Source organism: Squalius cephalus (genome assembly GCF_949319135.1).
Source record: "Squalius cephalus genome assembly, chromosome: 20".
Lineage (NCBI taxonomy): Eukaryota > Metazoa > Chordata > Actinopteri > Cypriniformes > Leuciscidae > Squalius > Squalius cephalus.
The window spans coordinates 6237216-6259726 of NC_137141.1; the positions used below are offsets into that span (position 1 = coordinate 6237216).

Genomic DNA, 22511 nt, shown 5'->3' on the forward strand with positions numbered 1-22511 from the left:
AACTCATTTAACTCAACCGATTGCCTTGAATTAAACTGCCTTAAAACTATTTATACTGTGTTAGTAATGTGAGTATATTAGAACTGTGAACTTATTTCATTTGATAAAATAAAATAGCACTTCAGTTCAACATTTACTCTCATTATCAGTGATTTAGTTAGATAGTAACTAATATTTGAGAGAAATTAACTTGTTTTGTTTAGTAAATTTGGCTGTAGGTTTTACAGCACATTGCTGTATTTTCTTAATTTTACAGTAAACTACTGGCAACCAGAACCAAGTTGCCAGTAATTAACTGTTCATTTACAGGAGAATTCTTTACAGTTACTTGTGATGAATATCAGATCATGTGGCTTTCTGTACTAGTTATAAACGTTATACGTTATAAACCGTTAGACCCGTGTAAACTTCAACAACGTGAATCTGTGAAAACGGGGATGGCATGCACACGTGTATTACGTGTTTCTATCGGCATGTGTGTTTAAATGCGCATGTGCATGAAGCGTAGTCTTTCTTTACAAAGTGACATGCAGTCTGGCATGTAGTGTTTTTAGTTGTTTCCGTGGACCCGTGTGAACGGGAAACATTTTGCTAATGTTTTCATCTGTACATTACATGTAAAATAAGTTTTTAAATTGTAAAATTAACCAAAAACGTTTGTTTTACGGTAAAGCTCTGGCAACAACAGCTGTTTTTTGTTGTTTTTTTATCATACATTTTTACAGACCACCCCCCCCCCCCATTTTTTTTTCTTTTTTTTTTTTCCCCCTTTTTTTTTACAGTGTTGAAAGCTTTTCTCTTTCGTAACTCTTTTGGAAAGAAGCAACTGCCCACTGATGCAGTTTTTTTTTTTTTTTTTTAGATGCTAAAAGTGGTATTTAATAAAATGTACACTTTACAATTTGTTTTGCAATTTTGAAGTTTATAAGTCCTCTGAAGATATGAGATATGAATGGTTTTAGGCAATGGTTTGTTTTTGGCAGTGTTCGTTGGCACACCGTAGACCCATTGAGGCAGAGATTGGGGATGGGCTGCTCCGCTGACCTTTTAACCTTTTGACCGGTAAGCCACTATCATGCTAACCAACTAGAACACTCTAGCAATCATCCAGCAACACTCTAGCAACCACTCAGAGCTATGTGACTTATGAATGGGCAAATTACCACACACACATATAATATTAAAAATCTACCATTTAAGTTTTGCAGAAAGCAAAATTACATTTCTGGTTTCTTGCGTCCTTGTTCATTATTTACAATTCTTCATCATAAAGCAGTAATTTTGAAACTTACAATAAGATACAATATAACATAATTCAAATTTTGAACTGCAACAAACAACATCAGCCGAATGACAGTGGGCTTTGGATTTGATTATCTAATCACATTCCTTGTAATCTCCATCAGTCCTCTCAGACCCTTCCACACGGCTCATCACGGATGATCATGTGATTGTGATTGAGAATCTAGAGCAGCGGATAGAGAATACTGGTGATTAATGTGCCCATCATGTGTTGGAGAATTGATTTCTGCACAATTAGCATATCACAGATTGTCTCAGATCACAGCTTGTTCAGCTCTCAAGGGTCACAGCACGGTGATCATAGAGAATTCAGTCGTGTAAAAACATAAAAATGATCGAAACTGGACAGACAGACAGACAGGCAGATAGATAGATGGATGGATAGATAGATAGATAGATAGATAGATAGATAGATAGATAGATAGATAGATAGATAGATAGATAGATAGATAGATAGATAGATAGATAGATGGATGGATGGATGGATAGATAGAGCCAGACTGACAAATATAAATATATATATATACACATAGATAGATAGATAGATAGATAGATACTGCAATTGACGAGTTTTTCCAGCATGTTTTCACTGTTATCAGACAGACAGACAGGCAGATAGATAGATAGATAGATAGATAGATAGATAGATAGATAGATAGATAGATAGATGGATGGATGGATGGATGGATGGATGGATGGATGGATGGATGGATGGATGGATGGATGGATGGATGGATGGATGGATGGATGGATGGATGGATGGATGGATGGATAGATAGATAGATAGATAGATAGATAGATAGATAGATAGATAGATAGATAAATAGACAGATAGACAGATAGAGCCAGACTGACAAATATAAATGGATGGATGGATGGATGGATGGATGGATGGATGGATGGATGGATGGATGGATGGATGGATGGATGGATAGATAGATATATAGATAGACAGATAGAGCCAGACTGACAAATATAAATGGATAGATAGATAGATAGATAGATAGATAGATAGATAGATAGATAGATAGATAGATAGATAGATAGATAGATAGATAGATAGATAGATGGATGGATGGATGGATAGATAGAGCCAGACTGACAAATATAAATATATATATATATACACATAGATAGATAGATAGATAGATAGATAGATAGATAGATACTGCAATTGACGAGTTTTTCCAGCATGTTTTCACTGTTATAATGTTGCACGTTATACGCTCTCACAGATCTTCTGAAATTGTACTGCATATACATTTGTTATTGCGGTGCATTGTGGGATTGAATGAGTGCACTTGATAACATCCACTATGGTTTCAGACAGCATTACAAATGGCTGTTCCCTCAAACAGTGCCCTAGGGAATAGTGATTTCAGACACAGCCCAGGAGCGGATCTTCCTGATCTACGTTCTCTGCTTTTTCTTTGAAACATGTTGATAAAAAAAGAATGCATGAAGCGAGAATAAAATGTTTTTTGTTGTTGTTTGTTTAAAAGCAGAGGCTTTGCTCTTTCTTTTATAAATATATATAAATATATATATTTTTTTAAATTCAGGTGAGATGATGTGTAAATAAGGGCCCTGAGTTTACATTGAACAGTCCTGATTCCAGCTTGACTAATTTGTTTTATTGAGATGGAAATGAGCTTGAACACAACTGCTCAGCGGATATCCTGCAAATGTTGCATCACAATCCTTCAACACACACACGTCATCCACTCCACGGCCCGCGGTGTCAGGAGACCTGTGCTAAGCGAGGGTCAAACTCTGTGTCGGTCCAGTTTAAGCGACATGTAAAGGCATTGCCTTCAGCTCAGCGTCTCATCTCGTTTACAGGGTCTTATTATGCAAACCACTCCCTGACGCCCACTGGCTAATTAGGCCTAGATTAATTTGAGTCCAATCTTTTGTGTCTCTGGCCCAGGCTGTACCACTTCCCTCCATTTGCAGAATCATATTAATGTTCGTGTGGGAGCACTACTCCTGCAGATGAAAAGACTGATACAATTAATTAAGTCCTGCCTCTGTTCTGGCCTCCTCTCGGCAGAGAAACGATAAGTGCAATGAGCTGCCTCTTATTAACCCAATTATATGGGCTAATAAGGAAGATCATATACAAATCAAGGATGATTCACAATTATACGGGAATGCAAATGATGGCAGCTAACGAGCTGTGTGTGTCAATGTTGGAAATGCTTTGTTTGGGAAACGCGACATTCAGCATTCTTAACACGGACTCGTTTATTTTCACCAATTGCAACGTGTTCCTGGATCGGCATCTTTGTTGATCCTTGAACAACATTTCAGTCAACCAATCAGATGATGAAATGAGGGCCAAGTATAAAGTGCATGTCAAGTTTAGGCTTAAAACCAGGGATAGGTGCTTCTACATCAGTGCTATTCACCTCTCATTTCCCTCTGATTTCAGGGATAAGTTATGGGCAGGGTTAGGACTAAAGGAATGTTGATCCGTGAACATGTCTTACTTGGCATAATCATGGTGACGGTGAACATCTGTAGTTGTGTATGCATGCCAACGAGTGCTTGATGTTCTTCTCACATCTTTATTAAGTGTCAATGCAGTCAGGAAATGTGAGAGAATAGTGTTAATACACTCTGAGAAGCAAAGGCTGTGTTCAGAACCATGGACAGCAGCCAGTGAGTCTCCGTGTGGAAAACTGTGCAGCGCTCCAATGGATTTAGCTTTGCTTCACAAAATGTTTCATTGGCAATATGGCTATCACGTTCTTACACCGACACAAATGTATGCACTGTGCGCACAATTTATCATAGCACATTAACATGCTTTGCTTATCCTATGCGTCCTTCACATAAGCCAGAAACGGATCATTTTGCGATTAAAGATGTATAGAAAACAAAATGCTCAAGTAGTGTTTTGATTGGCTGGTGCAATAGCTTGTGCCAGTCTGTAGGTGGAGCAGTGCCAATGACCCTATCACACTTCACTAAATACACCCTAATACTAAACCAGTAAACATTTAGATGTGTTCATTTATGTGACCTGTTTAGGCTGTGCATGTCTGTTTACGGTATGAATAACGTTCTTTTGAAACTCTCCAACACAAACAATAGTAAAACACAAAGCTCACACAGATGTAATAAAGCCCTCGTATAGTCTTCTTTTGCCTTTGAGCCCCGGAGCTTGTAAACAATGACGTATTCGTTAAATGGCCACATTTGTCATGTTATGGGTTTTGGGGTAATATGTTGATAAGTCTTTACTGTGATCCTCGTATTGAGAGGGGGCTCGTGGCCAGCAGGGGAGGGGCGCGCGCCGGCGAGCAGCTGTATGCAAATGAGACGCGACAAGCACGCGCCACACAGCAAACACGCGCAAAAAGCGGCCGGGGCGCGCGCACACAATCTCATTAAAATGCCATCGAAGTGCATTGTCCTGGGTAAGACCTAGATAAACAAACTTCAGAGAATGTTAACACAGAGGAAAACATGTTCTGATGATGAAAGGAAAACGAGTGAAGAATCAGAACTCGAGATGAAGTTAAATATTAGACGTGCGCAAATCCGGGTCTGCGCACATGCATGATTTAAGCAGAACTTTAGACGATTTTGGGAACAAGCGACTGTCTATTAATAACATTAATTATAGAACATTTCAGTTAAAGTCCGCTGGTCTTGCAATATTCCTGAAACTGCAGTGAAGAACGGTGGCAGTCGCATATCTGAACGCTTGAGCAATTATTTGACTCGGTCATACAGCAGCTTTATGCTAATGAGGGGAACAATGGATGAATGCAAACCCGTGCAACACGTCTGTCCAATTATGCGCGCAAAAGAGAATCTAAAGCAACTGTTTCACAGAGTAAAAATAAGATCTTTAGTGACCTGCGATGCAGCTTTCATTACTGTGCGTTTTCTGACAGTAAACTATTATTGAAATCAAGCGCAGTTTAATCATTTTGAATGCAGTATTTCTTCTGTGCGTATGGCCCAAAATATACCACTGATGATTTTATTTAAAAGTAAACGAACACATTATGTAGAAGTGAAGGTTAAACACTGTGCAATAACTACTAACTGCACTAACTTTGTACGTGTTTTTCTTTACGATTGCAGCTCATTATATTTACAGGAAATGTGTGTAGTTGGACCGCAATGGACAGCATTGCTCAGTACAAAAGCTCGAATGTCTGAGGTTGTCAGTGGTCACGGTGGTTTGAAGAAATGCAGTGCTGCCTGACCCTTGGCTTGACCTCGAGGTCAGCGCTCATCTTTGATGGCGTCCAGCACGCGTCTCTCTTTTGGCCAGATTGCTCGTGTATCCCTGTAGAGGTCAATTTGCTTTTCAAAGGCAGAAAAGCCTGTGACGGCTGTCCAGACGCGCCATTGTGTTCAGAGATGAGCCTCTTCTGATGACTTATGCATGCGTTAGCCAGCTGATTTATACTGCGCTCAGACAGACGCGTGGCCTTACAAATCTCTCCTATATTGTCCAGGTCTGCAAGCTTGGGCAACGCAGGAGGAAGCTTTCGACAGACATGTTCGGATTTCATAAGTAGCTACTAATTAATAACATGCTTTGTGTAATTACTTTGTGGAGCTTCTTGAAAATACTCAGTTCGTTTTTAGTAGCCTATTCTAATCCCACTTATAGGCTACGCGTGAAACAACACACAAAACAAGCCCAGCATCCAAATTGTTTATTACTTTTTTTTTATCCTACATAATATTCCATCTTTTACAAAAATGACAACGTTAATAAAACTCTTTTTCTTCCCGTCTGCATTCACTTCTGTTCGCGCTTGTGTAAATAACTTGCATTGTGTACTGCAATTATTGAATTAATGCAATTGTAATGTAATCACTTATAATATTTTTCTTTTTTTTTATACTTTAAATGTATATCTAAATGTAGCTCATAGTCTACACAGTTAAAACAGCAGTCTGCAACAGTTATTGTCCCGCAATCATTTGTGGATACAATTTTAAACATAGGCTACATTTCAACGAAAGATGCAGAAAGGCATCAATATTTAAGTTAAGACATTCTCAGGTCTAAACTAAGCATTCAGAAAGAACTTTCTTTGTTGTCGGTCATTCGGAATTCTGATGATAGCGGTGAGTGACATTTCCTTGTGTTTCCCTATAGCCGCGGCACGCGCTCCTCCATACATCTCCATCAGACCGTGAACGGAGCGCAGCGCAGCGCGCATTACTACAATAAAGGCCAGGTACATCTGCTCTGTAGCGCCCGGTCCGAGTCTCTCAGCCCTCCCACGGGCAATTCCACAGAGATCCGCGCTCGTCCCTGATTGGATGAGGATGGAGCGGCGAGGGGCGAGAACAATAACATCATTCCAGCTTAAAAAGAGTGCAGCTATGCGTTGAGAAGCAAAAGCATCTCTCAGAGGGAGGGAGGCGGACGGCGTGTTTGTGGCTCTGGATCTCGTCTTGTTGTGCCTTGTCATCCTCGCCTCATCCAAACGCCGACATGCCCAAAGGATTCCTAGTGAAACGAAACAAGAAAGCATCGCTCGTTTCGTACCGGATACGCTCGGACGAGGATGGAGGATTCGCTCCAGAATGTCAGATCGCGCAGATCGTCGCGTACTCGCCCGCGCCCAGCGCATCCAAGCCGGACAGCATCATCTCTGCGCTCCCGTCGGACGGGGCAGAGGCGCCGGTGCCGGTCCACAAGCCGGTGCAGTTCGGCAACCCGGAGGCGGTGTACCAAGCGCTGTACAGCCCCACCCGGCCCATCAGCAAGGAGCACGACAGGAAATATTTCGAGAGAAGTCTCAATCTCGGCTCGCCCGTCTCTGCCGAATCCTTCCCAACTGCCGCCTCACTCACCAGCCTAGACCATCATCTTCTGTTCGCGCCGGTCGACTTGAAAATCGGCACCAGCAACAGTAACCGGAGCGGCGCGCACTCCTCCGCCATCCGACCCGGCGTTAAAAGACCTTCCTCTGACGCAGCCGAGCGTAAAAGCGGCAAAAGCGCCAAGAAACCCAAAGCCATACGCAAACTCAACTTCGAGGATGAGGTAACGACTTCCCCGGTGCTGGGCCTGAAAATCAAAGAGGGGCCCGTGGACCCGAAGCCCCGAGCGGCCTCGGGCAGCTCCAACAAGCCCCTGGGAGAGTTCATCTGCCAGCTTTGCAAAGAAGAATACTCGGACCCGTTCTCTTTGGCACAGCACAAGTGCTCCCGGATAGTGCGGGTGGAGTACAGGTGTCCCGAGTGCGAGAAGGTGTTCAGCTGTCCGGCAAACCTGGCCTCCCACCGGCGCTGGCACAAACCGCGCGTCCCGAGCGCGCCCAAACAACCCCTCCAACCCGCCAAAACTTTCCCCGAAGACCTGAGAGCAGAGTTCCCCAGCGACAGAGACTCCCCGAGCCCGGGTCTGTCAGAATCCGGCTCGGAAGACGGGCTCTATGATTGCCAGCACTGCGGGAAGAGATTCAAGCGCCAGGCGTACTTGAGGAAGCACATCCTGGGACACCAAGCGCTCCAAAATCAAATCATCGGAGAGGCTTTTCGCAACGCAGAGAGCCCAGACATGGTGCCGAGGGAGGACAGCCAGAGCCCGGGTCCGCTCAATCTAAGCCCCGCGGACTGTCTCACGTGTCCGGCCTGCGGAGAGAAGCTTCCCAACCGGGCGAGTCTGGAGCGGCACCTGCGTCTCCTGCACGACGATGCCCAGGCGTTTCCCTGCAAGTTCTGCCCGGCCACTTTCTACAGCTCGCCGGGTCTCACCAGGCACATCAACAAATGCCACCCCACCGAAAACAGGCAAGTCATCCTCCTCCAGGTGCCCGTGCGTAACGCCTGCTGAAGAAGAACACACTCCAATCTGGCCTTTTAGAACGCTCTATTTTCTTCATCCAATCCCTCAACTAGAAACGTCTGGAGAAAAGTATTAGTTTGGTCCTTACAAAGGTATTTTTCTAGAACCTTGCACACATGGTAATGTAATAGCTCCTAGACCTAAGATTATGTTCATGTACCTCTGCCTTGAATTCACATGCTGTGCGTTTCGCGTCTGTAGCTTTAATCTAGTGTGTGAATTACAGGACTGAAAATGTTCTCTCTCTCTCTCTCTCTCTTTCTTCGTACTCAAAACAACTACAACACATCTTGAAAAGTTTCCCTTTAGTAGCCAGAAATGCCTTTAGAGAAATACATCAAACTACTGCCTTAAGAACTCTTCAGTGTAATGATTGTTTTTGAATGTCGGCACACAATTACAACTTACTATCATGATGTAAAATTATTGTAATATGTTTATTCGTAATATTTTATTTATTTATGTATTTATTTATTTTCAATGGCTTTGTATAATTTATTGTGTGATTTTTTTCCTGTGTCACATGTTGCAGTCTAATCGTTGTGTCGAGATCATCTTGTCTTGGGTTTTGTGCGCTCCCTTGAAACGTGAAGCTCTTATAGATGCAATCTTTTTCTACGTATACAGCTTATTTTCCTAAATGTTTGCTACCTATCGCTTTATATGTGCGTCCGTGTTGTCTACTCAAATAAAATATTTTCAAAATGAAAAAAAAAACAAACAAACAAAAAACATCTTTTTGTTCGTGCATATTTGCCACAATAACGTGTACTACTTGTACAGTAGTTTATATGAATGAAAAAGGAAGTTACTTTCGCTCAGCCTCACTGTATGTGAACTGTAGATGGCAACTCATCCCTTTCATTTGAACCTTTAAACACAACATAACTGAGAACTGTCCTCCATACACACATTAATGTTATTCACTATATTTATCTACAGACTTATACAAAACTAAGAAAAACATAGTTTTTTTGTGTGTGTGTGTGTGCAGCCTTTGCTACTGCAAAGTTCATGTGCGGCTGAGCAACTACAAGGTGTTTTTCTACAGGTGTCAGATGATATGAGATGATATAGAGCGGTCAGACAACCTCTGGCAGTTCACTTCTACAGTTTCTGTTCTAAACCCTTGTTCGTTCTGTAAAGTGCAGCAGTATTGATTTTATATTTGTCAGGTCATTCTGAAGTCACCATGTAAGCTCTGCTTGATCAGTGAAATAATGGATTTGGCCCTCTGTAAATCCAGCTGAAATCATTTAAAGGGTGACAACAGCCTTTGTGATTATGAACTCAGAAATGTACGAGGACATTAACCCAGTAATGCATTTCACCACTGCCGTTATTGATTCTCCAATTTTCTATTGGTGCCTTATTCGTAAGAAATATTTTTTTTTTTGACAATAGTAACAAACACCTCTAGAAAAAGTGCTGTAAGAGCAACTTGTGCTCCATTTACATAATAGGTTGCTGAGAGATTCAGATAACGAGCTGATACAGATGAAAAATAAATGCATCATCAGCCATTAAATACAAATCACTAAAGAGGAAGGGAACAAGTTTGCAAAATGAGCATCAGATTGTTTCAGCAAACTAATTAGTGCACATTATATTCATGTTTAAAGCTCTCACTGTGTCCTGCAACTGGCAATAAATGTAAAAAATAAAAAAAATCCTTAAAAGAGTTTTGGTCAGATTTAGTGCACACAAACACACACAGAGTCAGTAATTAAACGTGTGTGTGTGTGTGTGACGGAGGCCACCTGCAGGAGCTGTAGGTGTTGGAGTGTGTGCACCTGTACTCAGAGACTCATGGAGCAGCAGGAGAGACAGATGGGAAGAGGGTCAGGTTACACTCTTATTCCCTCAGCTCCAGCAACACAACAACCTCTAACCCCGAGCATCACTTACACACACTCGCTCCAACACACAATATGTCCACGCATTCTCTCACAAGAGCACAAAGTCATGCATGGTTTCAGACAGATATAAAACAGTTCTTCAGTTCAGAAGCGGCCCAAAGTCAACGTCTTATTTTATGCATGAAACAGGGTTTCAGTAAAGACAAAATACTTTCTGCTGTGGAACACAAATGGATTTGGACTCCAAATTACTTGCATTGTGTGTGTGTGTATATATATATATATATATATATATATATATATATATATATATATATAAAGCACTTGAGGGTGAGTAAATGATGTCAATTTTCATTTTTGGGTGAACTGTACCTTTAGAGGGTATAGTCAATTCAAATTGTGGATAGTTGACAAATAGAATGTCCAATAACTTTTTTTTGTCAACAATAAACATTTAGGTTAACATTTTATTTTTGGTGTAACTGGACATTTTTGATTACTTGTTTTGCATTTTACTTAAAGGGATAGTTCACCCAAAAATGTAAATTCTGTCAAGTTATGTCAACATTATGAAGTCCTTTCTTCTGCAGAACACAATGGAAGATATTTAGAAGAATGTTTGAAAGCAAAAAGTTGACGGTAGCCATTGACCTAGTTTTCTACCGTCAACTGTTTGATCTGTTACCAACATTCTTTAAAATATCTTCTTTTGTGTTCAGCAGAAGAAACTCATACAGGTTTGGAACGACATTAGGGTGAGTAGATGATGACAGCATTTTCCTTTTTTGGGTGAACTATCCCTTTAAATACACTGTAAAAAAAAAAAGAAGACCTTTTCAAAGTGGCGATTAAAACAAATAATATTGGAGTGTGTTTTACAGGAAACAACTTTTTCAGTGAAAATTCTAAGTAAATCCTACAGCATTTTTTTCTTTTTCCAGTGAAGTGCTGCAGAGACATTGGTTAAAATAATCAGAAACATTGTTTAAATAAAACATAAACGTGCAGGACACTGCTGACGTCATGGCAACAACCTAAAGAGAGCAAGAGACAATGAATAAAACAGAGCAAACAAATGCATCTAAACATGAACTTCAAATCGATTTAATGAAATGTTTCGACTTCTTCACATTTCTAGTAAAGATAAAGCGATTACTTTTTCTATTAAAAACAGTCTGATATGTTAACAAGTCATGATGAAATCTTCAAGCTTCCTTATCAATGTCTTTTACAAAGATTATATTACAGGCATTATTATATTTATATCCTTCAGAATTTAGAACATTCAAAAAACAAAAACAAAAAAGACACAATATACAGGGCTAACAACAAAGTCTACAATAAACATATCGTCCTCAAACAGAAGTCAGGCTAGTTGCAGTATTTCAAAATCCGTATCAATCTGGGATTAAGCTGGGATTCGGGCCGTCGGTTTGCATACATTCGTCAGCTTTTTCATTCAGTGCACTCAGAGAATGCCTCCTATGTTACTTAGCGTTTGGAAGAGAGGGGGAAAGTGTCAGGCGAAGCAAGACTACAAAGACAAGTGTTCAGGTAAGGCAAAGTAGTGCAACATGTGTCCTGTTGCAGCGTGGGCGGAGCTTGCAGTGTGTAACACCTGGTCTCCATGGCAACCAGGCCGGTCTCTACGGCGACAGAGAGGGGCGGCAGGGCGTTGGCGAGAGAGAGCGAGAGAGAGAGATGTAGAGAGATAGAGAGAGCGAGAGAGAGAGATGTAGAGAGATAGAGAGCGAGAGAGAGAGAGAGATAGAGAGATGTAGAGAGATAGAGAGCGAGAGAGAGAGAGAGATGTAGAGAGATAGAGAGAGAGAGATGTAGAGAGATAGAGAGCGAGAGAGAGAGATAGAGCGAGAGAGATGCTGCTGGTATGGTAAAGGGCACTCGGAGAGGCACGTGGGAATCGGGGAAGCAGGTGGAAAAGATCCCCATCCAGCATCTAATCTCACAGAAGCAGCTCTCACAAAACACAGACAATCTCATTCAATTTACTCCAGTGAAACGCAAGACTCGTGCGGATCTTTCTCTCGTCTGCTCTCCATCCAGGAAGTGTGGGATCAATTAAAGTTGTGGAGGGGAAACACAAAGAAAAACCCCACAGACTGGTTCCAGTTGGCCAAAGAGAAGCAGCGGACAGGCACTGTGAGGATCGCTTCATTCACAGCCAGAGTTCGGGTTTACCTGAGGCGCTTCCTCGGGCCAGTCTGCTACAACACGCCAGATCCTGCTCCGTATATACAACATGACACAAATATATATCATCCAATCAAATCAAATCAAATCAAATCAAATCAAAATGAAAGCAATGTACAGTACATTCAAACACAGAGGGAAGAAAAGAAGAAACCACGGCATCTTCACCACTGAGAGAGTGCAAAAACATTGGAATGTTAGAGTAGATTCACATGACAGGAACGGGACGCGTTCAAATCCCAAATTAAGAAGCACATTCATGCCACACCTCGACAGAATCACAAACGACAGGTGCCTTTTCAGTTCGGCACCTTGCATTGATCAGCTCCATAAAACAATCAAACCAGTAGCTTAAAAGTAATCATAACGAGAAAAAAGAAAAGAAAACATGATTTCATTGCTTTGAAAGACGTCACTGGTTACACGTTATTAAAGTAGTAAAAGCTGACGCTCTCTCTTTCCACGATTCAAGAGTGTCAGTGTTCTCTCAGACTGGCCAAAAGCGTCGCAGTGCCGGGACGACACCAAAGTCTCTCCCACATTCATCAATGCTTGGGGTTTCAGTGTTTGACATGAAGAAAAGTGAGTGTTCTGAACTAGATAAAGCCTCGGCCGTTTTATAGCATCATTCGAGTTCTGAATGCGGCATTTCTATGAAAGTCCTTTTCTTCAGCATACATTATTCTCTTGGTTTTTCTTTCTTTATAGTGACGACAGTTGCATCTTTCAATGCTACAAGGCTTCAACACACACACACACAAACTAAAGTTACAGGTGAAAGACATTCCAGTCAAATAATACATTCAAGCACAGGTTTAAGGACGCTGCAGTGTTCGGGCCGGAGGAAGAGCTCAGTTTGAGGATTTGCTGATGGCGCTGGCCGAGCGGCGGAGCTTCCCGGACACCCGGTGTTTGGATGTGCGTGGTATCGTGGGAGAGACCTGGTCACCGGTGTCGATGGTCATCACGGTAACACTGAGGTCAGCGCTCGTGCTGCCGCTGAGGGAACCTGGGAAATGAGGACATATTACACGCAGAGTCAAGCATCAGCAAACACGACTTTAATAAGCTGATAGCATGCCATTCCTGAAGCAGAAACCCCTCTGATGGAGACGGATGTGAATGGTGCTCAAGTAAATCAGCCATTTTACTGTTACCGCCAATTACTGTCGTTCTACAAACTCAGGCGTTTAGATGTGAAAAGCAGTTCCTCTCTGCTGCAGGAAAGAAACAGAGATGCAAAAATATGGATTCTGCTGGAGATCGGAGACACTGGTACTCAAGAAAGCATCTAAATTAAACAAGCTTCCTGCTTTGTCAAGATGGCATCTGCTTGGCTATTTTCTTTCTTTTCGACCGTTTTCCTTTTTTTTTTTTTACGGGCATCTCAAGTTTCTGAGAGCAGATGGTGTGGGGAACATGGACCTCCACTCCAGGGCTTCTCTGAAAGAGGGGGAGGAGAGCGGAGAACAACAGCCTCAGCATGTGAAAGGAGTCGGGGAGGAGTGAACGAGCGCGGGCGGTGTCCGTTCCACTCGTCCACACACACCACCTCAGGATGCCAGCAGAGAGGACACACACTTATCCACAGGTCCCTCCTCTCCAATGCTGAGCGAACGAGGGATTTCATCATTTATTGATCTAAGAGATGACTGTTTCCACACTGGAGCTGAGCTGAGAGCGTACCGACCCAACAGTGCTCTTCATCACAGTGATTGATCCGATCATCTTCAGAATTAACTAGGTGAGGTGTGTGAATCAAGTCAGTCATGCAAACCCTGAGAGTTTCTGTCTTCATCAGCACCTCTCATGTGTGCGTTTTCATGAAGTGCACTCAAAATTAAAAATAAGAGTGTTGCTTGTGAAAAGAAAAGCGTGAGTGAGAACAGCATATAAATATTACACGGGCCAAACACAAAATAACTATATAGAAATATAGAATTCATTTCATTTCATTGTATTTTTTAATTTTTATAATATATTTTAATTAATTATATATTTATTATTATCAAAAATACACACATTCTGAAAATAAAGTTAGAAATGCCAAAATGTTCAACAGCACAGATATATATTTTTTCTTAATTCTGTTCATTACAATCAAAAGTTTAGAGACATAATAATAATAATCATTTTAAAAGTTCTAATATTGGTAAGAAGGAAGGAAGGAAGGAAGGAAGGAAGAAAAGAAAGAAAGGATAAAGGAAATAAATGAAGAAAGAAAGAAGGAAGAAAGAAAGAAAGGAAGGAAAGAAAGAAAGGAAAGAAGAAAGGTTGGAAGAAAGAAAGGAAGGAAAGAGAGAAGAAACGTAGAAAGGGAAAAGGAAGAAGGAAAGAAAGGTAGGAAGAAAGAAAGAAAAGAAGGATGAAAGAAAGGTAGGAAGGAAGAAAGAAAGAAAGAAAGAAGGAAAGAAAGGAAGGAAGAAATGAAGGAAGGAAAAAGGGAGAAAAAAAGGAAAAAGTAAGAAGAAAGGAAGGAAGAAAGAATAAATTTGTGAAAATACTGTTGTGAAGTGAGACTGTAAAATTCAGTGTGACGTGTAAATATCCACATCCAGCAAAATTAAATGTATACAATTATTTCCTGTTTGGCCTCTATAATATATATATAGAGAAATATATATCCCAGCATATTTATATATAAAGTAAGTGTCCCTCATTCCCAGTTGCTCCCCCAGCAGTCCAAACAAAAGCGTAAGTGACAAAGACATGTTCCAGTAGGGCAGGTGTTAGTGTCAGATGTGGCCTCAGGCAAACACACACACGCCAAAGGACAAAGACGAGGAGAAAAGAGGGAATAAAGCGGAGACATGCAGGAGAGGAGGAGAGATGGAGAGCATTCATGCTGCTACTGTGTTACGATTACTGCGCTTGAGTCCATAATCAGAACGGCCTCGCTGTTGCTCCAGAGGGAATAAAGAGGGGAAGATGAGTAGACGAGAGGAAAGGAGAGGGATCTCTGGGACAGACACCAGGCTTCCGCTCAGACCGAGACTCTTACCTTCAGTTACTGAACTCACACCTGTAACACACTTAATCTGAAGAGGAGAGAAGACAATAGAGCAACACGTAAGCTGTGCACCGTCACGAGTGTGTGTGTGTGTGTGTGTGAGAACGCTGTGGAAGAAGTGTGTTAGAAGTTACTCCTGAGGGGTGAAGGAAGGACAACACAAAATGTTCAAATACACACACAACAGTGATGAACTGAAAGGAATGTTTCAAACTGAAATTTAGCCGAAAACAACGTTTATTTCATCATTTGCATTTAAACATTTTTGGTAACACTTTACAATAAGGTTCATTAATTAATATTAGTTAACACGAACCCAGAATGAACAATACTTCTTCAGCATTTATCAATCTTAGTTAATATTAATTTCAACATTTACTAATACGCTATTAAAATCAAAGGTTGTATTTGTTAACATTAGTCAATGCACCGTGAACTAACATGAACAAAGATTAATAAATACTGTAACAAATGTATTGCTCATGGTTAGTTCATGTTAGTTAATATATTAACAAATGAACCTTCTTGTAAAGTGTTACCACATTTTTATATCGACTTCTTAATAATATTATGTTTCTACTCCAGTTTGTTGTTGAAATATAAACATTTAAATTCAAAAACTTATTCTCATGAAATATTTATCCAAACATTTATTAAATAATGAAGTTAAGGTTAACTAACTATAATATGAATATGTAATACAGTGCATACATTTAGCAAAATGCTCTCTACATTTTTTTACATGGGCTTTTCTGATGTAAATGTAGGATTGCGTGACATTGTTTACAAGCGGAGTTATTGACATGTATCGCCGTTACAGAACCTTAGGGTAATTTTCCACCCAATGTTTGCGGTTGCTGAAACTTCAGCGCATCACTGACACACAACATACAGTGCTCATGACAGACAAGCAGAAGGTGGAACATTTCTATTCACACCGTGTGTTTTCTGAGAATGAAAGAATGTTTAACATGGGAAAAGCTGTGGGATGCCAGACATGGAAGTGGAAATAGATGCTTGTTCAAAACATGTGCATCAAACTTGTGTTCACCGAAATGAGTTTCGTTTACACCCGAGCACAAGGCTATTTCTGAACAAAGATGATCAGGCTCGGTGTTTGTGCTGGAATAATGACATAATCATATAATATATCTGAGTTTTTATATGAGGGAGAGTGTAAATGATATCAGTTCCTGGCCTATGTCTGCAATGAGACGATATATCTCAGAGCTCTTGTCCACCAACTGTCATATCAAACAAATAAACAACAATTTAACTCAATCCTCAATTCCTGTCAATACTCAACTCAATCGAAGAACCGAACGGCCCAAACCAAACCCTGCATGGATACAACCAGAGATTTCTATGCTCTCACGTTTAGTTTGCCCTGTTCCAAAACCTAGTGAGCATCCTACCTGATTCGAGGATCAAGAAACATTTCTGATTATTAAATTTTTTTCAGCACTTTAACAGAAAAAAATGTAAACAGTGTAAAAGTATTTACCATCACTTTTCTCAAATGAAAGGATCCTTGTTGAATAAAAATAAAAATAAAAATCTTACTGACCCCAAATCTTAGAACGGTAGTTTACTTCGCTTTGGCATTACATGATGTACAGTATCCTTCACAGATGAGGCAATCCCAGAATACACAGCAATGAGCTTAAACAAATAAATAAATTGGCAGACAGTGTTGAGAGATACATCACTTATATCATTAATCAAAAACAGCTCAGTCTGAATACACAAAGTAAGGTTCATTCCAGTCTCCTAGAATGCTGCCTTTGAAGCTTTAGCTGCTTATCTGGTGGTGAACTAGGTTTTGGAACAGAGGTAACGTTTTTTTTAAATAATGAAATATGTGCCTATCCATGAGCTCACATGATCCACTGCGCTTTCCACAAGTGCAACTCACATTTTTGTTTTTTAAAGTACCCCTATTATGCTTTATTAAAGGTCCCTAATTCAGTTTTGCAGGTCTCCTACAACAGGTTTCGATCCGATGGTGAAAAGACCAGGTGCAAATGCCCTCCGAAACACATCTGAGACGGATTTGAATCCGATCGCTCAAACCAGAGGAGGTCTGGGCCGTATACCAGACCAAACTGGACAAGTGTAAACGCATCTGGTTGTTGAAACCACAAATGTAAATTTGACTCCTCCCAACAATGCTAAAAAAATAAACGTGTGAGAGCGTGTTATAGGCTATATGTCATGTTATAGTCAGATATGACGACGCTACTGCAACAGCTGAGCATCTCTTCATCAAGCCAACACGCAAACTATCGCAAATCAAAGTCACAGACGCTTAACACACAATCATCTTCATTAAAATTAAATGAAGCGGCCTCCTATTCTCCTATTGCGGTCTTTGATTTTGAAATTAGCTGATGATCAATAAAATGCAGCTCATATCTGTTGCTTTCGGTGACGTGAACTCCATTAAATCTGCATATAGCGCAGGAACTGAAGATCAGATTTATATCCGTTTTACGAAAAACACATTTATGTGAGCAGGTGTAAATGGGATCGTTTTGATAAATTAGTAGAAACGCATGAAGTGACCAGGTGTAAACAGGCCCTAAGTGTCTGAAACGGTTCGATCAAGGATTTGGTCTCTCTAACCCTAACCCTGCCTGCTCTGCTCTGATGCGATTGGTCGAACGCTTACTGTGGCATTGTGCATGACGGAAACGAACTGGCCATTAGCATCTCTGAATTTCAGCTCTTCCTCAGGACTTGATACACAGTGATACGAACAGTAACGATGGTGTCAGTTTTTCCATATCGGCTTGAGCTTGAGTCCTCATCTTTTGGAAGAGTATGTGCTTTAACAGCGCAGAAACCAGCGTCTCCTCGACATGTCGGCAACACAAATAAAACTCTTCCAGCTACAACTACAGTGTTTGAGGGCGGGTCAAAGTAGACTTTGTTCACGGACAGCCAATGAAAACCATAGGTGGGCATTATGCAATGAGTTATAAACCTACAGGTTGGTCCAGGAAGTGAGACTGGAATTGCTGACAGTTTTGACAGTTCAGAATCGATTCTTTCTTTTAGGAGACTTTAACTTTATTTGACGTGCACTTAGGTCTTTAAAACTTTGCAGACATTTCACACTCACAAACAGCTATATTACACACAGCAAAAAGGGTAATATTCAAAAAAGCATAATAGGGGCACTTTAAAAGAAACCGTTCCGGGAAAACAAGGAGGAAATTCTATGTGCTCGATTGACTGTCATAAAAAGGGAACATGCAGGGTATATTGAAAACGGAGAGAAGAAGAGTGAAAAAGACAGGTTTGTGTAACAGACGTGTGGGGCCACATGCCTAATGGAGGAAGCAGGCAGAAAGGCTTACAGTCCAGCTTGGCCCAGAGGTAATCCACGTCCCAAACCATCCCTGGCCAACGCCTGCCTGCTGTCATGGGTGAGATGGTGGTGAAACATGGAGCAGGTCAAGAGACCGTCACCCACACAACAGCTAAAGTCCTACTGGGTGAGGAGGTGTTTGAAATGACCTGCACTGAACGGTAGTTTAAGCATCTGTGAGTCTGAACATGTAGTGTGAGTGAATCTGTGGCTCTGCTCCAGAATGCAGTGAGCTGTCTAGTTGTTGCTGTCTACATAGGCAGTTATCTCATAAAAGTGTCAACATTGCTATGGCTTGATGTAGATGTCACATCAGAATATTAAACAAAGAAAGTGGGTAAATTACTACTCTACCCTTCTGAAGTTTGGGTCTGTAAGATTTTTTTTATGCTCATATTCTCAGCAAGGATGCATTTATTGGATCAAAAAATGCAGTAAAAACAGCAATATTGTGAAATATTATTACAATTTAAAATAACTGTTTTCTATGTGAATATATTTTACAATATAATTTATTCCTGTGATCAAATCTGAATGTTCACATCATTACTCCAGTCTTCAGTGTCACATGATCCTTCAGAGAAATATTTATTATTATTAATGTTAAAAATGCAAAACTTTATTTTTCTTCAGCAAGGATGCATTCAATTAAATTATTTTGATCAAAAGTGACAGTAAAGATTTCGGTTTCAAATAAATGCTGTTCTTTCGAACCTTCTATTAAACAAATAATAATTAAAATACGTATAATGTTTTTCACAAAAAAATTAAGCAGCACAACTGTTTTCAGCATTGATAATAATCAGAAATGTTTCTTGAGCATCAAATCATCATATATTAGAGTGATCTCTGAAGGATCATGTGACACTGAAGACTGGAGTAATGATGCTCAAAATTCAGATTTGATCACAGGAATAAATTACATTTGAAAATATATTCACATAGAAAACAGTTGTTTTGAACTGTAATAATATTTCACAATATTACAGTTTTTACTGCATTTTTGATCAAATAAACGCAGCCTTTATGAGCAGAAGAGACTTCTTTTAAAAACATAAACAAAAAGATCTTACTAACCCCAAACTTTTGAATGGTAGTGTTATGTCTCAACTTTATTTTCAAAGGAAATCCATAAGTGTAAATAATTAGAGTATATAATTACTACTGTACAACATTAGTTTTACAGAATCAAGAATTCAACAGACTCATGGTACAATCAAAATGATGGTGTACCAGCCTTTGCTATGAACCTCTGATGTCTCTAAAACGCTCTTAAACTGGACGGATCTCTAGGCTTTGGAACAGAGCTTGCATGTCTTGTACAGATACACAGAATCACCTCTTTCCATCTTAAGGCTACATTTTATGGGTATATTATTAATTTAAGTGTTAATTAGTAAATAAATATTGAATTTGTAATTTAGTTTTGGCGACACAAACAGAAGAAACACGAAAGGAAAAGAAACCGGCATGACAACTCAGATTATACACAGAAAGGAATGAACATGAGACAGTAATTAGAACAAAAGAGAAAGGCGAAAGAAGAAAAAAGAGAGAACGACAATCTGGGAAAGCAGTTTCTGATGTGTTTGATGGAGGTACAACAAGAAACCCTGAGATGCAAAACAAGAGAAATTCAGAGAGATGGAGTTTGAAGTGTCTAATAGGGTCGGTCTCCCTCCCTCTCTCTCTCTCTCTCTCTCTCTCTCTCTCTCTGGGTTCAGTGGGTGTGTCTGTGAGCCGCTCTGTATGCAGCTTTTGTCATGAGTCAATAGAGGTCACCATAGTGATTTTCAACGCCTTTCTAGGAAATAAATGGGCGTCGCTATAGAAATCAAACCGTTCAGAGGATTATTCTGCAAAATGATGTAAAAGAGAGAGTCCTGTACAGTGCACTCCACACCAGACCTGCTGCATTCAGGGACGGGGGAATTACCGTCCACTTGAAGAACAGAGTGCACATATTAAACAACTATTTAAATAAGAAAGAAAAGTAAATAAACTCGGCAAAATGCACTACATGTCCAGCCAAACAAACACAACCGCTTTTGTCATTCTGTAAATGTAATAAAAAAAATAAAAAAAATTCTAAAATCCTGAAAAACTGACGAAAATGAAGATACAATGTTTGTTTTGTTTTTAAAGAAAAAGGGAAAGTCGTGACTGTAGTATATGAGACAGGGTTACTATCAAGAACTTAAACTAAAACCATAAAAAGACATTTTCATTACGTGAAAAAACAAACATTAACTGATATAAAACAAAATAAAATATACACAATGTTTTTTTATTAACTTATTTCATTTCAGTTAGTTGCAACATCTCATTTTCGTTTAGTTTAAGCTGAAGTACTAAAAAAAGCTAAAACTAAATAAATTTAACTTTTCAAAAATTAAATAGACATATTCACTACAGATATGTCCGTGATTGTTAAGATTAGATTCATTCTCATGACACCCTGGTTCTTTAAATAGAGTTATGCCCACATCAATTTCTCCTTTTCAGGTGTGTGGTTCATTAAGCTGTACAGCCGTGCAATTGTGGTTTGACATACTGCTTTCACAATCGTAGGCTGTATTGATTTTATTTTTGCAGTCATAAAATGTCGAGCCTGTGTGGTCAGTGCAGGGACCTCATGGTTTCATCTAGACCTGTGCATTGCACACATCCATAGTCTTACACCACATGTGAAATGCAATAAGCAACCGTATCAGACAACCTATCCATTTTAGTGATTTCCCAATTTTGTAAACGGGGATGGAAGAGGAATTACTGAACAGCAAAATGAAAACTGCACTTTATTTTGCAGTATGTGCACTTACAGTTTATTTACGCAAGAAAGTACTGACTAAAATAAGTTAAAGGAATAGTTCACTTGAAAATTTCAATTCTGTCATCATTTATGGACCCCAGTTACTATGGAAGTCAACGGGGTGCATCGACTGTTGTTGCTCATATTCTTCAAAATATCTTCCTGTGTGTTCAACAGAAGAAAGAATTCATACAGGTTTGGAACAACTTGAGGGTGAGTAAATGACACAATTTTGATTTTTTTAAGTGAAACTATTCCTTACATGGACTTAACATGGGTTAAGTTGTTAGGTTTAGGTTCTGGGTTAGTACAGTACCAATCATTAAAAGAAGGAAAATAAAAGGCAAGCGGCGGTGTCTCACCTGCTCCTCCCGTTGGCCAGTAGCTGGGGGAAGGAGAGAAGACCTGGGCAGCAAAGTCCTCGAAGGTCATGTTCTCCTTGTGGTTCTGAATGATGGCCTCCAGGTAGAGAGCTCTCTCCTCATAACTGATGGCCCATCAAGGAAAATTACATTCACATGACAGAAGATCATCACAGGGTTCACAAATACCCAGGAACAACGACTGGACAGTGAAAACAGCACAGGAAAAAGAGTTATAATGCTGTCAGCATCTAAAAAGTGATTCATGAAATCATCACAAAGTAGAAATTTTGTGTGAGGAACTCACTAAAATGTATGCACGCATATTCAAAACCGGTGAATCAAGATGTTTGCACCATTTTTATGCCAATGATGCCAAATGTAACTGGTTCTCATGAGTTTTGGTGCCAACCAAATCTGAATATGCAAAAGTGCGAGGAAGCTTTTTGAGATCTAACAGTAGATCTAACACATATATATACGTTTTTAAAAGATGTCTCTTGTGCTCACCAAATCTGCATTTATTTAAAAAAAAAAACAAAAAAAACAGTAAAAAACCTTATCCCCAAAGCTAAACAAAACCACAAAAAAAAAACAAAAAAAAAAACAAAAAAACAATGCTGTCAGTACTGTATGTATAGATATAAATTCTCATAAGATCACTTTAAAATGCATCAGTTAGGGTTAGTGGATAGAATATACAGTCTGCACAGTATTAAAAAAATCATTATCTCTATGGAAAGTCCA

At 39.9% G+C, this 22511-nt stretch overlaps 2 protein-coding genes across 9 annotated transcripts in view; one reads left to right on the forward strand and one right to left on the reverse strand.

Moving 5' to 3' along the window:
- The first annotated feature begins 6254 nt into the window (after window positions 1-6254).
- Window positions 6255-8848, forward strand: insm1b (insulinoma-associated 1b). Its single transcript, XM_079854162.1, has one exon. The coding sequence runs from the start codon at window positions 6779-6781 to the stop codon at window positions 8123-8125; it is 1347 nt and encodes a 448-aa protein (XP_079710288.1). The 5' UTR covers window positions 6255-6778; the 3' UTR covers window positions 8126-8848.
- Window positions 8849-11073: 2225 nt separating this feature from the next.
- ralgapa2 (Ral GTPase activating protein catalytic subunit alpha 2) overlaps window positions 11074-22511 on the reverse strand; it is a 182610-nt gene continuing 171172 nt past the window's right edge. For 3 of the 8 annotated variants that reach the window (XM_079854347.1, XM_079854346.1, XM_079854343.1), the window contains 2 exons: window positions 21765-21889; window positions 11075-13216 (listed from right to left, as the gene is read on the reverse strand). In XM_079854347.1, the coding sequence (XP_079710473.1) occupies window positions 13059-13216; window positions 21765-21889 (283 nt within the window). In that variant the 3' untranslated portion in view covers window positions 11075-13058. Of the gene's footprint in view, window positions 13217-15208; window positions 15246-16696; window positions 16880-18579; window positions 18640-21764; window positions 21890-22511 lie in introns of those variants that run through there. The other 5 variants (XM_079854350.1, XM_079854345.1, XM_079854349.1 and 2 more) reach the window with 3 other exon arrangements.